This window comes from Halichoeres trimaculatus, unplaced genomic scaffold (assembly GCF_033239565.1).
Source record: "Halichoeres trimaculatus isolate MK-OKI-2021-1 unplaced genomic scaffold, fHalTri1.1 fHalTri1_scaffold_11, whole genome shotgun sequence".
NCBI classification, from domain to species: Eukaryota; Metazoa; Chordata; class Actinopteri; order Labriformes; family Labridae; genus Halichoeres; species Halichoeres trimaculatus.
The window spans coordinates 9463772-9484974 of NW_027437189.1; the positions used below are offsets into that span (position 1 = coordinate 9463772).

A 21203-nucleotide genomic window follows, 5' to 3' on the forward strand; every position below is an offset into this window, starting at 1 on the left:
TTTATTTCTCTTATCTTCATTTTTTCTCTTGCTCCTTTTTCCTTACCTCTTTCCAGAGGTGCCAAAAGTATTCACACTCATTACTCAAGTAGATGTATAGATACTAGGGTTTAAAAAGACTTTTGTAGAAGTTGATGTATCAACTCAAGCTTTTTCAAGCTTTCTCAAGCTTACTTAATTAAAAGTGCTGGTTTCAAACTACTTAAGGTATAAAATTAAAAAGTAACTTAAAGGGGGGAAAATGCCATTAAGGTCAAAAGCTTAGGCTGTGACTCAGAGGCCTAAAGTTCAAATAGTTCATCTCCCCTCCTGAGTCTCTGCCACACTCTTTTGGAATGATATTGTGTCTATACATCTCATCTATCCGCAATTAAACTAACTTTTTCCGGATGACACAATTTCAGCAATTTTAGGATAAGTTTTTACTTTTTTTGGTGGGTGTCTTTTTGAATGATGACAAGCTGGAATGAAACAGGGATAGCAAGGCTGTTTTTGAAACCTGTGGAGTAGAAAGTACAGATATTTGTCTAAGAACGCAAACAATAGAAAAAAAAAGTCGACTGAAAAATAATTACTCAGGTAAAGTATAGATACCCCAAATTTTTACATAAGGAACTTGAGACTTCGGCCATTTTCCTCCTGCTTTTTCTCACTGTCTCTCCTTTTTCTTTTTTTTACTCATTCATATTTTCTTCTCACTAATTCTGTCTTTCTCCCACTTTCTCTTGAGCTCTTCCATTCTGTTCCTCTTTCTTTTTCTTTTCCCTGTATCTTTTCTTCAATTCGCTTACTTTCTTCCTCTCTGTCCTTCTCTTTCTCTGCCTCTTTGGATCACTCACTCACTGTCACTTTAGCTTCTTTCGTTCTTTTCTCTGGAGGTAAGATGGCTTATGCCTTCTTTCTGTACATCAGCATCAGACTGCGTCAAACTTCGTCCTCTTTACCGCCAGGGGCCCTGATGGTGTGTGGGACATGTAACAGCCCCTGCTTGGTGCTTTGGGTTGAGGGCAGACCTCCACAGCTGGAGGCTCACTGTAGGTTTTGAGGCTGTTTTTGGTTCCTCAGTTCAGCTGTATGAAAACATCATGGACTCACATATCCGCCCACCCTTTCCTTGATCTTGAAGGTCAGTGTGCTGGCTTTGATAAGTCCATTAGTCTGTGCTGTCCCCATGCTGAAAACCAGAACCAGTTATGTGTATGCTGCATGAGGAGCCAAACAGAGGGATGCTGCTTTGTAACCGCACTGTAAGTTTTAAAACATCTGCCTCAACAGATTATAAAGATCCCTGGATTAAAAGACTTATGCTGCCGTTGTGAGCAGTTATTAAGTCTGCTGGTCCCTGCCAAAGAAAAAAAAAAGAGCATAAGGAGGAGAAGAAAAAGCCCCGAGTCCAGAGGAGGGAATTAGTCTGCAGCAGGCCACTGACTGCTCTGTCAGGCTACCCACCGAACATCGGGAAAAAATGACCGCCCTGACAATTCACTTCAAAGGATGTCTCCGCCAAGAGCTTTAATTGTTAATATGTTTTCCAGAGAAATGGATTTTTCTCAGATTAATTTTACTCTAATGTTTGGTTAAAAACATCTGAGGGTGGGCATGAAGAGGAAGGGGATACCAAGTCAAACTGGAATATTAAGAGAGTAAACCTTCTTTATAAACATACTTTCTTGGGAAGTGTCCACTTTTTTTTTTCTCTACTTCCCATTTTCCACCATGTGTTTTGTTTGTTTCTTGTCAAGTGAGCTTTGATTCCCTTTCATAAATTCCAACCTTCTTGTAAACCTCTCTGTTTGTAAGAAACAAGCAGTTTTTTTAGTCTTCACATGGCTTTAATTTCTGTATGAGTGGTCTCCAGTGTGTGTGTGTGTGTCAGGTTTTTGGACATCAGCATGCTGTAATTTGACACGGAGGATGCAAATCAGCACCAAAGATACTGAACAGCTCCATGTAGAGCTGTGCAAGCTGTATAGATGTGTGTGTGTGCTCACATCTAAAGAGGGGGGTTTGGAAAAGCACAGGTGGATGCAGTCTCCGCGGTCCCTATCTCATCATGTTTTGTCATTAAACATGCAGATGCCCCACACACACACACAAACACACGTCTAATTTTGTGCAGAGAAGCCCATGCCATGTTGTCAGGCAGAGCGTCCCGTGTAATTAACCTACAAGACACCTGCAGGACCCCCACTCCTCCTCTCCCTCTCAGTTTCTGCTTTTCCTCTGCCTTTAGCCGACAGATTCCTTTCATTATTCTACACTTAGTAAATTTTCTCCTGACACTGAACCCCAATCAATGCTGCGGTAATTAGCTTGTAAATCGACTCAGTTATCCGTCACTGCACACATGTGTGAACCATGGTGGACAGGTAGTGTCATTAACATCACATGGATACAAGAAAATACAGAGATGTTGAATTACCTCTAACAGATATTGGATTATGAAGAAATCTCTAATTTCACGACTTGCAGCTAATTTTTTTTTTAAAACTCTTAAAGCCAGCCAAAAAATCCCTGAGCCAAAGTTTCTAATTGCTTGATTTATCCAAACAACCAACCAAAATTTTAAAAAAGAAGATAAAACGAGCACATTTAGTACATATTGGCTCAATGAAGGACAATTTCGGTCTGGTTGGGTCAGTCGCCACTTTGTCCAGATGGAAGAATTTGAAATATCTCTTCGTACTGCTGTTGGCTTTATTACAGACTAACATCTTGTCCAGGCTTCACTCAAATCTGGCATTTCCTCATGAGCAAAAAAGTTCTTGTAGCTCAAGATCTACTTCATTGATGGGCCTGTTTCATATACAGTTAATGGGCAGTAGTAATTAATGGGGATGTCCCAATCTGATACACTGATCAGTATCGGCACCCAATATGGCAGTTTTTTGGAGGATCAGATAGCATCAGATTTCATTACGTGATCAGGGCCGATACAGTTTTCATGTGTTTTCAGCACCATCACGCTTTACAGCTGCTGTAAATCTAACCATGTTGCAGACATGTCTGATGTGTGGGACCACTTCTCCTTGGAAAGCAATGATTGTAAAAAAGGATCTTGCTATATTTGTTAAGTGAGTTTTCCTAGAGGAGGGACCAACAGGGCTTACTTTAATACAACAAATATGATAGGATAGAATAGGAAATACTTTATTTATCCTTGAGGGGAAATTCAGGAGGAGTTACAGCAGCAAACAAGAAAACAAAAGTTAAAAAGTGTATAGAAAGTGCAAAAAGGTTCGTAACAAGATAGATGATGACAGCTTGTCCATTATTCTCCAGTTCAGCCAGCCTCCACCTCCACAGGGTCCAGGACTGAGCTTCTTTAGCAGTCTGTTCAGTCTCTGTCTCCTGTATCCTGTCTGCTCACAGCTGGTGAAGTTCTTCCAATGTGCCGTTGGTGTCTGGTGTTAGCTCTGTTAGCCATGTCTGTGCATAGCATGATGCTACTCTGCCCTCTGGTATTCCCTCTGTTGCTGGGTTAGCATGGCTAGCTCGTCCATCTTATTTGAGATAGATCTTAAGTTCCCAGTAACGATGGATGGAAAGACAGGTCCATGTCGTCACTTCTTTGCTCAGTACCAGCACGTTGTCCTCACCTCCTTCTCCTCACCTTGTGGGAAGACATCAGGCCTTGCACCAGTTAGCACTGGCATGCTAAAGGCTGCTAACAGCTGATTTCACGGAAGACATAACCAAAAATAACCAGTTTGGTGTCCATGACTAACAAATGAACCATACAAAGTAATGATCCACTCCAAATGCAAAAATGATGAAAAAGAGATGAAAAAATTACAAGAAACAGACAAGGAGGTGTAACAGACAGCCACAACGGGCTGGGGCCTAGCAGCAATATTAATTATTAATGATAAATGATTTGCCATATACATCTGAATCATCTGACTGAGTACTGGATTTATCAGAGAAAAGTATTGGATAGATATCGGATCGGTATCGGCAAAACATATCATGAAAAAACCTGTATCAGGACATCCCTAGCCATTAACTGGTGCTACAGTCTCTGGCTAGAGGCTAATGGCTATGCTACAACCTTAGGCACAGCATGTAGCCAGGATTCTGGTTTAACAATTACAAAAACATCAAAACTTCATTTCATTAACAAGTAAATCTGGTTTCTGACCAGAGAGATGTTTAGTCACCTTCAAATGCATGTAACAAATCTTCTAGTATCAGGATAACAATGAATGATTAGTTGATTTTATACTGAAGATTGAACAGAAACAAAATTAGACTTAATGGCCTCTGGGATGTAGGTGTTTTAACTCATTGTTCTTTAGATAATCATCCCAAAAACCATCTGAGGGTGATGCTAGCCTTTAATCATGAGAGGAAGTCATGTTTAATGGACTGCTGCTTGTGAGTGAGTGCGCTTTGTCAAAGGTGTTTGTGTGTCTTTTTGGACCGACACATTCAGTATTAACCTGACCTTCATTAGCCTATGCAAATTCAAGTAACCTTCTTTCCTAGCTCTGCAGCTGGCCTCCTTCACACACACACACACAAACACGCTGAGCCTTGAACTTCTGCACATGCTCATTATCTGAGAGAGGAAAAAAAAGTGCAGATAATGCTGAACTATCACAAATAGCCCCTTTTAGTTTCCTCTACATCAGAGTAAATAGTAAATGAAGGCCCAGTGGAGCACAGCGTTGCTTTTGATGTTTTTCCTGCATCCAGCTCTGGACTTTTTGTGCATGGCTTCCTTCCTTTCTGCTTCCTCCTGTCGGTTTTCTGGATTATTGTTTACTGCGCAACAGTCTGAAGAAGAAGACAACCAGCAGAAAGCGAGTAGGGCGGCACATACTAGGAGACTGGCAAAAAAAATGGTCATGTAGAAAAGAAAGTGAGAAAAGTGCAGAGTGCAAGAGAAAAAAATGACTGGCAGCCAAATGAGTTCGCTTAAGTGTGGCACGTCCTCACAGACAGTCTGAGATCAAGCCTCGGAGGACAGGCGGGGCTTTATGAGCTTAATTAATTTGACACTAGTCTCTGAAATGATCCCTGAACTCTTGAAGTGACAGGGGGAAGTCAGAAAAGAAAGCAGGGTGACTGGGTGTGTATAAGTGTGTGTGTGAGGATTAATGAACGTGATTTAAGAGCATTTAATATGCAAGGATGTATATAAGTAGGACTGCCACTTCTTATTGAGGACACTGACCTATATTGGCTCAGGGCAGCATGCCTGAAGCAAGAGGGCCAGCAAGTGCTCACTTCTTAACTCTTTGTTCAACACAGTGAATTTTCTGATGCCACAGAAAAGAAACTGAAGGACAAATCGGTATAAGATCAAACTGAGGCGCACACAGAAGAACTCACAGGTGGTGGGAGTGCTTTTTACCACCTCAGTGACTTCCTCCATCCTGAATTGATTCCCTGAGTGCATCATCTTTGCCTCTGCTGTGACATGTTTAACTCCTTCTCAGGTGAATATCAGACAAAACCTGCCCTTATACTTCAATATTGACACATGCACACACTGTAGTTGCAAGCAGCATGTGCCCCCTGCTGTTAACACCACCTTGTGTTTGACACTGGCTTTTTACATATGCTAATTCACCTCCATTTCATCGCCACCATAATGGACAGGGCGAGGCCGGCAATTAAATACTGGAGAGAGAAAATCTGAACCAGAACAAAGCAAAAAAAAAGGGTTTTGTGTCTCATCTAGCCCTCACAGACTCAGTTATATCCTTTTCTACTAGACACCTGGGTTTCCTTTATGAATACAACATTTGATCTACATCTGGAGGACCATATGTGAGCTGGAATATACATATTACACATAAAAATACAACAAAACCTAAATAAAAAAAACCTGCACACAGCAGGTTCTCTCTGTTGCTTTGGTTGCATGAGCCAAGAGTTCAGTTACAGGTTGAGTGTATATTGTAGAAATCGTGACCATCACACACTACGAGTTCCCCTTTGGGTTGTGTGTTTTTTTTATATCCAGTGTGTGAGGAGGGCAGCGGGGCCTGTCGCTGCTTTAATTGGCATGGCGAAGTGCCAGCTCATGGATGGATGGGTGGCTGGGTGGAGAGAGACACTGTCTCTCAGTGTCTGTGTGAGTTGATGACAGCCATCTGCCTCTTCCACGGTCTATTCTCAGTACTGGGTGTCACTTGTGTGTTCATTCTGTTAGTGGTGTGCTCTTCTCTGTGTGTATGAGACACTATATGTGCACTCCAGGAATCTTGTCAATTCGGGAAACATCACCGCCCAACAGTGCAGCCAGTACTTATGAGAAGAGGGGTGTGGAAACTTTTATAGTTGATGAGACTAACTTTTCAGCTTACAGTCAGCATCTTTGCTACTTCGGAACACCTGACATATAGAAGTCCAATATTACACCTTTTTTAACCCCTAACACCTGAGCCTCATAGTGTGTTCTTGGATTGTCAGAAGATGTCCTATAAGCAAGTCCCTTGTCCCATTTTTCTGAAATTCTCATAACTAAAATATGGGAGTTATTTACAATTTATCGCATGTTAATGAGAGTAAAACAGTTTGAAATGAAGAAAACACAAAAATGGACTAATGAGGTTTAGTGAACACTGCAATGAAACATAAATAAATACTACAGGATCAACTTAAAATGTAAGCAGCATAAAGCATATAAATAACATTTATCTTTGTCTCTTGTTTTGTAATTTAAAAAAAGGTTTCTAACAGCATTACCAGAACTTCTAGTATCCTTCAGGCCTCACTGTCTCCTAGCACACACAAACTACTTGAGGATGGCTGCTCCCCATCATTAAAAAAAACTGAAAGTATTGCAGAGAAATTTTCAACTGGCATACACAAGAAGTCAAATAAGACTTGGTACACTGTTCTAAAAAATCACCACATAATAAAGGTTTCTACATTCACAATAGGGGTGGGAGAAAAAATAAAATATAAAAAAATATGATCTATGGAAATTTTTTGTTTTACAGTATCAAAATCAGGATTCTTTGTCAAAAATTCATTTTTTTAATTAAAATTCTTCATTTCAGTCTTTGTTTATAAACAGGAAGGGATGGGTACCAAATTAAGTATTTTTATAGAAACTGACTGAATTCTATCAAAAGTACCGGGTACCGATTCACATAAAATCAATAGGTACCATGTTTAGGTACCTGAACACATCCTTGTGACTGTGAGGGAGTTGAAGAGTTGGTGATTTTTCATGCTGGACATAAACACAGCATTACAAGGTTATATATTGAAAAATAAATATGTTAAATTCATTTTTAAAAAGCTATATTTTATTTTATTTTTAATCAAATTGATATTTTGTTACTACATAAACACAAAAAAAGTACCAAAAATTGGTGCCATTGAGTACCGATACCGATTGCCTTGTACCAGCCATCAGTACCGTATCTTTTCAAATGTGAAAGATACCCATCCCTATAAACTGGATTGGAAAACGTTACTTTTCTTCTGCAGAGGGTGAAATGTTTCTCTTTGACTCGTGTGATGTGCATTTTATGGGAAAATATGGCTCCTGATATAGTCTGTGGACATTATCATCATTTAACTTTTTCACATAGTCTGGTGTTAAAGAAGGAAACTAAAAGTTGCAAAAACCGTAACTATTGAATAATCGCAATGTCAATCGAATCACCACCCCAAAAATCATAAAAGAATCGAATCGTGAGAATAGCATATCGTCCCAGCACTGATATACAATAACACCTTTTTTTTATTTAGGTTTTATAACCCTGGATCTTCTTTTAGGCATTTTTGGACAGACTCTGCTCCGTTTTTCTGTTTTCATTTTATCCACCTACACTGGATTTTGTGTGTATTTGTGGGCTACAATAAATGCTGTAGTGTAATTACCGTAATAACCACATATGAGCTGATAGAGCAACATTTCTGCTTTCACAAACCACTGGAATTTTTCAACTGTGTAAACCATTTAAGAATAATGATCATTCAAAGTGTGCAAATGTGTCTTATGAGTGGAATGTTGATTCTGACTAGTTTTACTTGTTTCATCCATGATTTTGTAAAAATATGTAAATGGATCATAACTGCTTTAACGACTGCTTTTTTTATCGACTGGTGAATGATTATATGTTTACCTTGTAGCAAATTGGAAAAACTGCTCATTTAAGATCTTCTTTAAAAAAAAAAAAAACAAACAAACATGCATTTTGATAGATTGGATAACAAAACAGAAAAACCTGCAGAAATTCACATTCCGAAAGCAAATATCCACATTTTGAGTTGTTGGGTTTGGTTTGTTGGAAGCAGATTTAGTTCATTTAAAAGCCAATCTTTCCACCTTTCCATGTTTTTTTCCAGTGTCTCAGCCACTAGCATCCAGATATCAAGCTGGTGGCTCTTTTCCAGATGTTCTCTGATCTGTCTCTCCATCAAAGCGAACACACAGCTGTTTATCAAACCCCACGCTGATGGCTCTGTGGAGTCTAACCTCTCCTGTTTGCTTGTGTGTTCACAGCTCCTGGGCTTCGTGTACGCCTGTTATGTTGTCAGCGCTATCACTGAAGAGGAGGACAGCTGTGAGTCATTTAACCTCACCCTTATACACAAACACAAAGAAAAAAAAAACACACTCAAACTATCAATGAAGCTCACTCTGAGCCTTTCACACAGATGGAAACTCTCCCAGGTTTGAGAAAACAGTGCTACGTCTTACTTCATCTCCCTCTTTTCATCTCCCACCCCTCACTTTCATTACCCCAGCTTTCCCTTGTCCCCCCTCTGCTCTCCTCCCCCTCACCAGCTGGGTCCCCTCACTCTCCCTCCTGAACCAAAGGAGCCATGTGGTCTCTCTCTACAGACCTCCTTCAGCCCATTCTTTCCTTTCTCTTAACACACACCCATTGCTTCGTCTCCCCTCCTCCTCTCATCTGTGTGTCCCTCCTCAGTGTTGTTGTAAACCTGTTGTTTGCCTCCTTTAATGTACTCTGGCTTTCACTCTCCTCTCTCAGTTTGTTGCTCCAGCTGTCTGTTTCTTGGCTGGAGAGAGTGTGTGTGTCTGTGTGTGTCCGTGTATTTGTTTTGAGCAGAAAACCTGAACCTTCCCCACTTTCTTCTATGCTATAAGACGCACTTTCCCACAAAGTTCATGTGCCTCCTTTTTCTGGAGTAGCTCCTTTGTGTTAAATCTCAGTCCATTAGCTACTGTTTAATAGCTACAGTTAAACCTTTGACACAGAGTCAGACGAGGGCAGGAGTTAGCCTTGAAAGTTAATCCTTTTAAAAGGCAGACAGAGAACGATTTGAGAGTGTGAGAAAACTTGAAGGGGGACTGTGAAATGAGTCATAAGAGAAGAGGGACAGACTTTTGATAAATGACTCAGCTGCTGTGACCTCATAAGCTGCAGTTCAGAGGTCGTGCTCGGGGTTGGCCAACCAAAGGGCAGGAAGCATTTGATCTAAGGGGTCAGTGGGAGTCATAAATATCTGATTGGCAGTGTCGTAACTCTCTAGCATGCACTGCAATGTTCACATGTGTGAGAATTTACCATGTTCTCAAGGTGGTCATTAAATCAGAGATTGCATAAAGGGTGGGAGACTCAAATACAGACATAATTTTTCACTGCTTTGTTCTTGATTTTGATTCGTAAAATCAGGGTTTTTTACTCATTGGCATTTCTAGATTGCTAAAATGTGAAGGAAGTCAATGTCTTTCAAAATGAGCTTGTTAAACAACCTATTTTGCTACTTTTAATGTCTAATAACAGCAGCTTTGACAACTTGTCAGCTTACATTACAAAAACTATGAGGATAACATTTTAGCTAAGAAGGAATTTTTGAGCTTACATGGTTTGAATTTGTCATATTTTTTAAATTGCAGTGTGTTGAATACCACCAGTGAATGTGCTGTGGTGCATAAGCTAACATGCTGTTTAGTAGCTGAAAGGTGCTATTATCTGTCAATTGTCTGTAGCTGGTGTCAGCATTTTCACTTTAACAGAAAGCCATAATTCAAGTTGTCACAAGTCTATTCAAACAACCTATTTGCTAATGTTGAATAACAGCTAGCATTAGCCTTCAGCTGCTAGCATAACATTAGCTAGGGGGCTAATATTGTATTAGCGGAAAGAAAATCACCCATCTAGTATGACTATTTGACAGCCAAGTTTTCAAAAATGATTCTTTTCTTTTCACGTCTAGCTGTGGTTCTAGCTAACAAGCGGCAAAATGCTAATCATTGCTTTTATCTGATTTCAGGCTACAAGTTAGGAAGTATGTTTTTAAATGTGGAATAAAGTCTCATTGTCAAATGTAAGACATAAAACTATGACTGTAAAGTTTAGCTAGCTTTCTTATAGTTTTTGATTAATGATGAGGAGATACAATAGATATTAAAAAAACAGAATGCACGAACATAACATAATTATAGCGTTTTAGGTTCCCAACATAAGAGCCACTTAGCAACATGCCTATCCCACTTTAGCATTGTAAATTCAAGCTCAATGAACAAGCTCCCTCTGTGAGGATAAATAAGATTAGAAAAATATTTGCTGCTAGCATAACATTAGCAGGGAGGCTAAAACTTTATTAGCAAGAAGAAAATTATCAGGTTCGTATGACAATTTGTAGGATTATGTCCTCTATACTTTAATGAGTGAGACAGATAAATGTTAATGAAAAATTCATCCACTTCCTTTCTGACTGTGGTTCAAGCTAACAAGCGGATAAATGCTAGCATTGGCTCTCGTCTGAAAATGTTGATCTTCTCTCTCAGGTTTTTGATGACTGTCAAACATTGATGACTCAAAGGGAACTGCAAGAGATATTATTGTCAGTTATTCTCAAACGAGGAGTATGACAATACTGCAGCATTTTTGTTTCCCACCCTGAGCTTTACATATGAACATAAATGGCCACTTAGCGAATATGGCCCATTCGGCTTTTATACAATTTGGCCTTGTAAATTCAAGCTTAATGAACAGGCTCTGTCTGTGAGGATTAGCTAAGATTAAAGGAAGTTTCTCAGGCATTCATACACGCTGTATGTGCTTGTTAAAATGCTAATTATGGAACCAAGGTGCAATCATTTCAGTCCCTTTTGTACTGAACCGAGACTCTAATTCGATATGAAAACACAGTAGTTAACAAAGCACTACATGCACTAATTCCATTTTGAACAGAACCCTCTTATAATTCAGGTGATGTGGTTTCCGTGGGTGTTCCTGCTATAGAAGCCAAAGCTGATCACATACCAGAGATTCACTGGCTGTGAGTGGTCACAATCGCCACCCATGTCATGTGACCACTCTGAGTTCTGGCAGCATCACTTAATAAGCAGTTTCCTCTCAGAAATCCCAAGAGAGATCCGTATTGAGAGCTTGATTAAAGAAAATTTGGTGTGAAAGCAGGACATGGTGTTATTTTTTATTGGTTTTAATTATGTTGTGGTTGTTTTCTGATCCATGCTGTGCAGGGGGAAAAAGCGCTGCTACATCCCTTCCAACGGCTTCCTCTTTGTTATTATAATCAGCCCTTTGCCTTCACACACACACATACACGTGTCTGTGGTCATGAAGACACAGGTGCATAGGAACACACACACACACACACACAAGTAGCAACACAAAAACCAGCCAAGGCTTTTTGCTGCTCTCATTTCCCGCTCCCATTTGATGTGTAGATTAAAGGCAGTTTCTGAATCAGGCTCCCTGGCTGCCTCAGCATCTCTCCTCCCACCCAGAACTTTTTCCTCTGCTCTCACAGCCTTTATTTCTGTTCCCATTTCTTCACATAGATGGAATAATCATGTATCAGAATCCAATTTCTGTGTGTTCAAGAAATCTTTCTGTCCCCTCTCCCAGCTCCGCTTTTAATGGGGTGTGCTTGTAAAAAGTTAGAGGTCTCTGGTCACTCATTGCATTGGGCTCATTAAGCGCCATGCAGGTCAATAATTTCCACAGCTGATTGCACCTCGCTAAGAGAAGAAAGATGAGATGAATCCTCAGGGGAGGCAGAAAGATGGGAAAAAAGGAAACTATGAGGGGAGCAAAAGGCTGTGTTTGGTGAGGAGGGAAAAAAGAAGATTGTGCAAAAAATTTAATAGCAAATAACACAAGACAAGATGGGTTTCTTTACAAATAAGGAGATAAGACAGAACACTCTTACTCGTGTGCTCAATCTTACATGAAGAAAAATGGAATGAAAGATGCAAGAAGCAAAGAAGACAAAATGGTCAGAATAACAAGCATCATATACTATCAGCTCAGGGTTGGACATGGCTCTCAGGCTTTGTGTGTGTGTGTGTGTGTGTGTGTGTGTGTGTGTGTGTGTGTGTGTGTGTGTGTGTGTGTGTGTGTGTGTGTGTGTGTGTGTGTGTGTGTGTGTGTGCATGTGTGTGTGTGTGTGTCTGAGATCTCCCTCCCTCATCCCTCTGTCACTCAAGTGTACCACTCTGTATATGTACATGCGCTCCTCTACCCATAAACCTCCTGTATTTGTGTTTCTGTGTAGTAGTGTGTGTGCGTTTGTGTACACTTGGATGTGTGTAAATTTGTTCCACAGTTATCGGTGGCGAGCAGACACACCGACAGAGTGAGTGGTGGGGAAAATCCTCTTTGTAAAGTAGGTCATGGAGTTAGAAGCCTAGTGCCGGGATAAGCTCGCTTTAGCATGTCTGCTAATTATGCTGCCGCCCCTCTGTGCTGAGTCACATCCCCAGAAAATCCTCCGCCGCAGACACAGGAACCAGAGGGCTGGATGGGTGTCTGGGTGGCACTGTGTCCCCAGGTTGTAAGAAAAGACAGGAGAAGGTCAAAAACTCACACCTGACATGTGTTCTCATGTTAAAGTGCTGTTTGAAATGATGTCAGACTAGTACAGTGTGAAGAAGTCTTTTTTGGGAGATGCAGCTGCATGAAGAGCACAGGTGTGAATAATGGAATGAATGGTGGCTGAAATCCATTTAGCTGCTTAGGGTCCCCTTGCGGTGCATGCTGGCTCACTGTCACACCGACTGCGTCTCAATTGAGCAGCTGCATTTTTCATTATGTGCTTTTAAAGACAGATTTGGAGAAGGCTGTCCTGCTTTATAGGCTGCGTTCAATAATTGACATGTTACCTCATATTTTTAGAGCCTACCGAATGATATGATGCATTATATCATGCTATACTGTACTAAACTGCAGCAATAGTTTTGATTCATTGTAACAAGAGGCTAAATTATTTATGATACAACACCACATGATGCATTTCTAAACTAGAAAAGCACTCAGAGAGCACAGACCTCCGCCAAGCATATTGTGATTGTCACACAACACTGTAGTCCTACTTTAATGTTATACTCCCTTTCAGCAGACTGTCTGCTACAATTTGGTGTTAGCTGCAGGTTTGTACAATAATTTGTTACCTGACAGTGTTGAAAATTATGATGACCCAGGACATATTTCATATTCCTGATCTTAGCATCCAGAATATTGCCAGGATCTGGATCGTACTTTTACATCTGTCAGAAACTTGTCTTGTATTGTTTTGCAAAGCAATCCGACCATTTATCATGTAGTTATATACACATATGGTGAAAACGGCCCTATCTCACAATGATAAAGAATACTTTAAAAAAAATCCTGGATCCAGACGGTGATCCGGATCACCTCCAACATTTAATCACTTCTTTCTTATCCAATTTTGAACATTTCCTGAAAATTTGATCAAGATCCAGTTGTTACTTTTTGAGTCATGTTGTTCTCAGACAAACAAACAGACCATCGCTCCCAAAAACAATACAACAAGATACATTATGACTCAATATGGTACGATACTATTATATACAATACAGACAGTACGGTACAAAATTATAAAACAAGACTCACCATAATGTAATACCCTAACTTATAATACAGTGCAGTGCATTACTGTTATACGACATGACAGCAAGATAAGATGGTTAAAACATAATGTGAAACCATGCGAAATGGCACGTTATGTTATGTTAGGGTGCGTTACATTACGTTATGTTGCGTTACATCCAACTAACCAACTAACTTTATTTATAAAGCACTTTAAAAAAAACACAACTGTAAACAAAGTGCTGTACAGATAGCTAAAATAGAAAGATAAAAACTGATAAGAAAAACAGACACACATGAAAGAGAACACATTGACAACAATTTTAAGCAATGAAGTTAGACAAAGAAACTAAGCCTCACTGTAGTTAAAAGCCGAGGAATAAAAATGTTGTGTAACGTTGCTTTGCGTTTGGTGACGTTGCTTTTGGATAGATTGCATTAAGTCACAATTAGACATGCACCGATCAATTGGTGTCAATTTCCTTAATTTTGGGAGATCGGTGATCGGCCCATCCTTGCATATGAAACTGATCTTATATACCTCTGGGAAGGTCTGACAGCCAGCCATTGTTGCTTTTTACTCTGAGACCTAAAACTCAGGACACTTTATTGGTTGTTTAAGTCAAAACATAAAGATTTTATTGTTTCACAGGTATTGTACAATGATTTTCAATTAGATAAGATTGGAAAATTGAAGGTATATGCTGTCAGTTATACAAAATAAAAATCGGTATTGGGCCAAATCAGTATTGGCCAGCCAGGCTTTTTAAAGACCAGTGATCGGCCAGAAAATTGTGATTGGTGCACCCCTAGTCACAATGTTACATTACGTTGGGCCAAGATGTGCTGTGTTAAGTTACGCTCTTACTTTGCATTAGATAAGAGATATATGTCAAGAAAATAAGTTGGCTTAAGTGACATTATGATAAAATTTATTACGTGGTGCTATGATGTTGTTAACTCACTCTAGAACAGACCTGGGCAAACTACGGCCCGCGGGCCACATCCGGCCCTTTGTACGTCCCTGTCCGGCCCGCGTGACGCCAATCATAAACAAAAACATAAAACTCGTGCGGGTGCATATGCCTTAATACTCCATCTATCACAGGCACTGAACAAGACATTGTGGATTGAATTCTCCCTCTCCTTCATTGGCACAGTCTGTCTCCTCCTCCTGAACTCTCTACTGTTCTGAAGACAGAGTGCCGTCGCATACACGCGCAGCGCGTATGCGCATCACACACCAGAGACGGACAGAACTTTACCATACGCGTTTCACTATTTTAGAGTCAGCCTCCTCACTATAAAATTCACGCTGCTCTAAACTTTCCTGATTGGAGAGGATGCAGAGCAGAGCTACGTTAGTTTAACTCACGACATGTCATGTCAACTCCAAAAAAGAAAGAAAGGAAACAGCTAAGGCTCTGATCAACTCTTCATCAATAAGTGCTGCACCGTTATCTGTCTCCGTCTCTGAGGTGTCCTGCAGCGTCTCTGGATCAAACCAACTAAGAGAGAGGGGGTGGATGGTTTTTGAGTTTTCGATATAACGCCCAAGTACGGGACTTGATTTGACTTAGTAAAATATTAGAGCTCGCAGAAGCATACTTAAATTTTGGGGACTATCAGGAGAAATCACAAGCCGGGAGAACAGCGGGAGAAAGAGTTTAAAAAAATGGGAGATTCCCTCCATGTTCAGGAGTGTTGGCAGTCTGCCAGCACTCTCGATCGGTAAAAGTGAGTTCATGTATGACACATATTGACAAAGACGAAAACTTAAGACATTTTCTCTTTCATTTTAGGATTCAAGAATTGTTTTTTTTTTCTACTTGACCTATACACCACAATTTTACATAACTTAATATAAACATTTACAGAGTGCTTTATTATTCTGATAATCAGTTCCAGCTACTGAAAATATTTAATTTAGAGCATTTTACGATGGAAGAAAGTTGGTGGCCCTCTGACACAATTCAGGTTCCTCATGTGGCCCCTGGTAAAAATTAATTGCCCACCCCTGCTCTAGAACATGATGTGGTAACATACAATATTATGCGGTGTTGTATGATACAATATTACACAAAACAACATGATACGATGGATAAAACACACTGGAAAACCGCCTTTAACTTACATTAAACTGTCTGCAGTGGTATTGGTAAACTTGAAAAATGATAAAAAATAATCAATTGGAACATGAAAGTGCTCCAATAAATCAGGGAGCACATGCAGATAAATCACCGGCAACCCAACCTATTTAATGTCAATCAGCCGTTATCCCTTAATCAATCAATCAATCAATATTTATTTATTTAATGACATAAAATCAATTCAAATATGAATCATGTGCAAATCAAAGTAGGACTGTAAGAGGCTAATTCAACAGGACATAATATTAATGAAGTGAAGGATTCTAATATCACCTGCACAGGTGTTTTCACTTCTGCTGCCTGGTTAGAGCCACACTGTACAGACTGGATGACTGTCAATGCTCTTTCTCTTCCCTGCTCATGTTGGACCTGGTTGACTTGCATCTTGAACTGAAATCCTTTTAATGAACATGAGGCTTTATTTTGTGTAAATTTGGTCATAACTTTACACAAAGTGACAAGAAAGAGATAAAAGCTTTGTGTTTTTCATCACATGAATTATAGATTAAGGACATTATGACTGGGTCAGTGCGCACATGAATATAAATGACAGAGAACAGAAAAACAGGCTGCTTTTGGTGAATGAGAAATGAGAAATTTGCAATTTCTCTGACACAAAACTGATGTCCAAGAAGTAGATATTTGCATTTTCTGTGTCTTGAATGTGATATTATTTCGCAAACTTTCCAGGGTCTCCTGGTGTAGTCTTACCTGAAAACCCTTCTCTACTTTGAACGGATGATTAACTTTCAATATCCTCTCAGTCAAACACATCTGAAGTTTTCATATGCAAAATAACCGAGCGTTAAAACAGCTGAACTAACCCAGCAGCCCAGAAAGCAATGATAGCTGTGTAATGGTGTGTGAGGACAGAGATGCAGTGCTGCAGAGTGGAGCCAAGTCTGAAGAGCTCGCTTACATCTGGAGCGTGTGTGTGTCTGCGAGGGAGAGAAAGGGACTGTAGTGATGTATTGTAACTCACCACTTGCAGCTTGTCAAGGCTCTGAAGTCTTGAACTGTCTGCCCTTTATCTCTCCCTCTTTGTCTCTGCCCTGTCTCTCCTTGTTTTCCTCCATCTTCCTCACACTGTGCCCTTTTATTCCCACCCTGTCTTCTCCTCCTGGCTTTTCTCCTTTTATCTCTGTGCCTGTTTCATTTCACTGTCCACACAAACACACACATGAAAGAAAATGCATCAGTAAACTGCAGATTGACTTTAAGTTTTGTCTCCTGATTTCAGCCAGTTTCAGCTTGAACTGAAACATTATCATCTTAAGTTACTCCCTCTTTTGTTTGGGGGTTTCTACACTGATGCCTTAAGTATTGACCTACATACTTTTCATGTCTGCAAGTGTCCACACAAGTAAAAATCTGCTTGTCTGTTCTGCCTGGAAGAAATTGAGCTCACCGTTTTTTCAGCGTTTCAGGATCACACACACAATATGTGTTTCAAAGAAAGGACACGCTTAAAACACCGTTCAGCTTTGCTTTCACTTTCCACTTAGTATTTCGATCATCTTTTTAGAAAAAGCACCATCCACCATGAAAAGGCCAAACATTAGAGGAGCGCTTGGGCTGTCTTTTCAAAATGAAAAGGCTGTTTGAGCTTTACAGCATTTCATCTTTGCAGCTTTAACACTGACTCTGTCTGAACTGAATATTTTTAAGTAGAAAGCCTCGAACTTCCCAAAGTTTGGCTTTTGCAACATTATATCAACCAGCATTTAATACTTAAATGTAGGGGTGAATATTTGCAAGAACCTCACGATACGACACGCATTTCGATATTTGGGTCAGGATACAATGATATTGTGATATATTGCAATATTCTACACAGTTAACTTTTTGATTGAAACAACTTGCCTTTTTTATTATGTTTGAAATAATAAAAGTCAGATGCAGTGTTTCATTCAGACACTTACGCCTGAAGTACGTCTGCAGTGCAACTCTGTTTCGTTACGTCTTGACTGTGTTTGTGAACTTACACCAGCTGCATGTTCAGTCCGACAAGTTGCATGACTGACAGACTGCTGGAGTCATGAGACAGAGGAATTCCTGCGCTGATTACTCCATTGATAAGTCTCTCTTCATTCATGTTGGGCTGTAAAACCTCAAACCTGTTGACTCCTGGTCTGGCTCCGCTCATTGGCCCTCATTTATCAATCTTGTGTGGGAATTGGCGCAGATCTGGGTGTAAAAATGAGCTTACGGCAACGTTCGTGTGTGATTTATGAAGCGTGCGTAGCATAGCCAATCAGGGTGTACGCCTGATCGGCCGTTGATAAATGCGACAGCTGAAAACAATTGTAATTTACATAACACACCCCTTAATATTCAAGGTTCAGCTGGCCGAACCCTAGGATTTCACGACATGGAGGGACGCATTACGGGAAAAAGGGAACTTCTCCATGCTGGTAATCGACAACGCCATTTCAACAGAGGTGGAGAGGAAATGACACCACGTTGTTTGGCAGCTGGAAAAAGTGGCAATTAAAGCTAGGTAGAAAATACTCACCTGCAAGGAAATCTCTGCAGTGATTCACCAGCGTGGATGTGACAAACTAAAATACAGCTGAGTTTTCAATATTTGATTCACACAGCCTTCGTCCATACATTGATTAATTAATACGTGATATTTGGCTATTAGAAGCCACAATGTTATTAAATGTTTCCATTCAGGTCCAGAAACGTGGAAAATTGGCTTTAAAAGGTGTTTAAGCTCTGAAAGAAGCTGCAGACTCCAGCCTGAACCTGTCACAGACTGAGGAGGGAGCGGAGCTGAAGTGTGTCGATCGTGTGGAATTACGCATGGATAGTCCGGAGTTTTATGATTATTTGTACCACGAAACGATCCCCTTTGTGATCCCGTGTAACTGAACGTCTTTTGTAATGAAATAGTCACTTTTTCACACACAGTTCACGTTTATATGATAATATTGTGAGGAGTGAAATAATCATCTTCACAGTAAATCCTGTCATCAATACAGTTTCCTTAAAATATCCAGGCTAAAAGTTTGATCCAGCGTCGTCTGAATGTTCTCTGCAGAGACTTTATAATGGACATGGGAGTGTGTTTGTGTGTCTTGATGTCGTGTCTAATTCAACGATATAAATATTAATCTAAGAACATCCGTTTTTCTGTCTGAAAATGTTTTGCGCTCATATGATCTAATAATTCTCCTCCACAGACGAATTTCCCTCGCTGCACCGCGCTGCCCACTGACATGAAACTTGCGTACACTAACTCAGACCTGGCGTGGGATTTGAGCGTACCCGACGCCCACGTTCAGATTGATAAATGCAGATCTGTGAGTGGAAAGGAACGTACACCCATTTTTTGGGTGTTCGCACTTTTGATAAATGAGGGCCATTATGTCCATTTATCATCGTAGTCAAGCTAAATACAAACTGATTTTGGCACAGACTGTTTTATTTTGAAAGTCACTGGGTAGTTTTAGGTAGCTTCCAGTCACGACTACCTGTCCCGTTCAATGTTTCCTACGCTGAATTTTTGCATCACAGCTCCGTGCCCATCAAAAACAGGATGGCTGTGTATTACCTGCAACATGACGGACCAGCCAAGCAGACGTACTGCAACAGAACGGATCCTGTGCAAGTTCACACATTGATTTGAATGAAACCTATTTGCTCCATTTAACGTAACAGAGGCACTGCAGACAGATCCCTTGTATTTTAGCCTTTAACTTTAAGATATAAAGTGTGTCAAGGTTGCCACTTAAACTACAGTAACTTTTAACTAATATTGCAAAAAAAACTATTGGTTGAAGGACATGGTCAGTTGTTGAAACTGATAAATGTCACTTGGTGTAACCAATGTTACTTATACAAAATCTAATATTGCACAAAACATGACTATGACTACTACTTTATCAGTCTACCACACTGTAAAAATTAACCCTGGACTGGCAACCAGTCCAGGGTGTACCCCGTCTCTGGCCCAATGACAACTGGGATAGCCTCCAGCCACCCATGACCCTGAACAGGATAAGCGTTTCAGAAAATGAATAAATGAATGAATGATTTTAAACTAACTGACCCAACAATAGGGTAATGATTTTCAAATATTCAACATAAAAAAAATGTAATAGCTCATGTGAAGATCACTTTGTCCTGTGTGCAGCAGATCGCAGTTTTATGCAGAATGCCGGAGCTGTTACGCGTCAATTTCACAAAAAGCAGGTCAGGTGGGGCCGGAAGTTGTTTGCGGAAACCATCTAAAAGAACCAATGACTTTCAAAATAAAACAAACTGTGTCCAAACCAGGTCGTAATTAACTTGACCACGGCAACAAACTGACATAACGAATGGAGCCAGACCAGAAGCGAACAGGTTGCAGGATTTACAGCCAAAAGAGGAATAAGGAGATATTTAAAAATGGAATGGGAAGCGTGGGAAATCCCTTAGAAAAAAAAGAACAAAAATAAGGTACAGTTTAAACTCTGCAAGGTTAGGCTAGTATATCACAAGTCGTCAACAACTGCACAGCCATGTGAGAGCGAGGCATGCAGCGGAAAGTATGGTGCTGTCTGCAGATCAACAATCAGTGGTAGTTAGTTTGATGATTGACGTGCAGAGCACAACAGCCCTCTCCCTCTTTGTGTGGGCGGTGGCGGGAAGTTTAGGAATAAATTAGGAATAAAAATATATTGAATATACCTCACCTCTACTTAAATGCTCTGTGTTCATTTATTTGTCTTTGAGTTGCACAGGGGACTGATGTCAGCAACGCTTGCAGAGATTAATGAGGAAAAGGTTTTATAAATGGAGATGCAATTAACACGCTGACATAGACTGAACTGTGTGTAGGAGTGTGAGTTTAATAAGGTGCAGCAGTGAATGTTTTTAAAAGCAGGATGTCTTCATTAGAGTGAGAGCACTTCGCAGCACACAGGGTCACCTGTTGAGCCTCAGATTCAGAGCTTTGAGACCGAAGATGCGCTGCAGCCGCCTCAGAAATTGCTTTTCCATTCAGCGCCGCACAAGAGGCACAAGAGGCATAAGACGCACAAGGAGGGAAGGAATCTAGCGATTAAGTTTCAAAGATATCCTTTCACAAATGGAAATTTTGACCTATTTTTGGAGCTTGATAAAACCACTAAAGTCATTAGAAGTCCTCCTCCAGAGACTCTGAAGATCTGTGCCACATTTCCTCATCAATCCTTCAAATATTTGTCATGATATTTCTCCCCCCTGAAACCGAAGTGTGTGGATTGACAGGCTGACGGATGGGCCG

At 40.3% G+C, this 21203-nt stretch overlaps 1 protein-coding gene across 2 annotated transcripts in view; it reads left to right on the top strand.

Annotated features, from left to right (window-relative positions):
* nkain4 (sodium/potassium transporting ATPase interacting 4) overlaps positions 1-21203 on the top strand; it is a 65486-nt gene that overhangs the window by 36781 nt on the left and 7502 nt on the right. For both annotated transcript variants that reach the window (XM_074682097.1, XM_074682098.1), the window contains exon 5: positions 8474-8534. In XM_074682097.1, coding sequence (XP_074538198.1) covers positions 8474-8534 — 61 coding nt within the window. The remainder of the gene's footprint in view (positions 1-8473; positions 8535-21203) is intronic.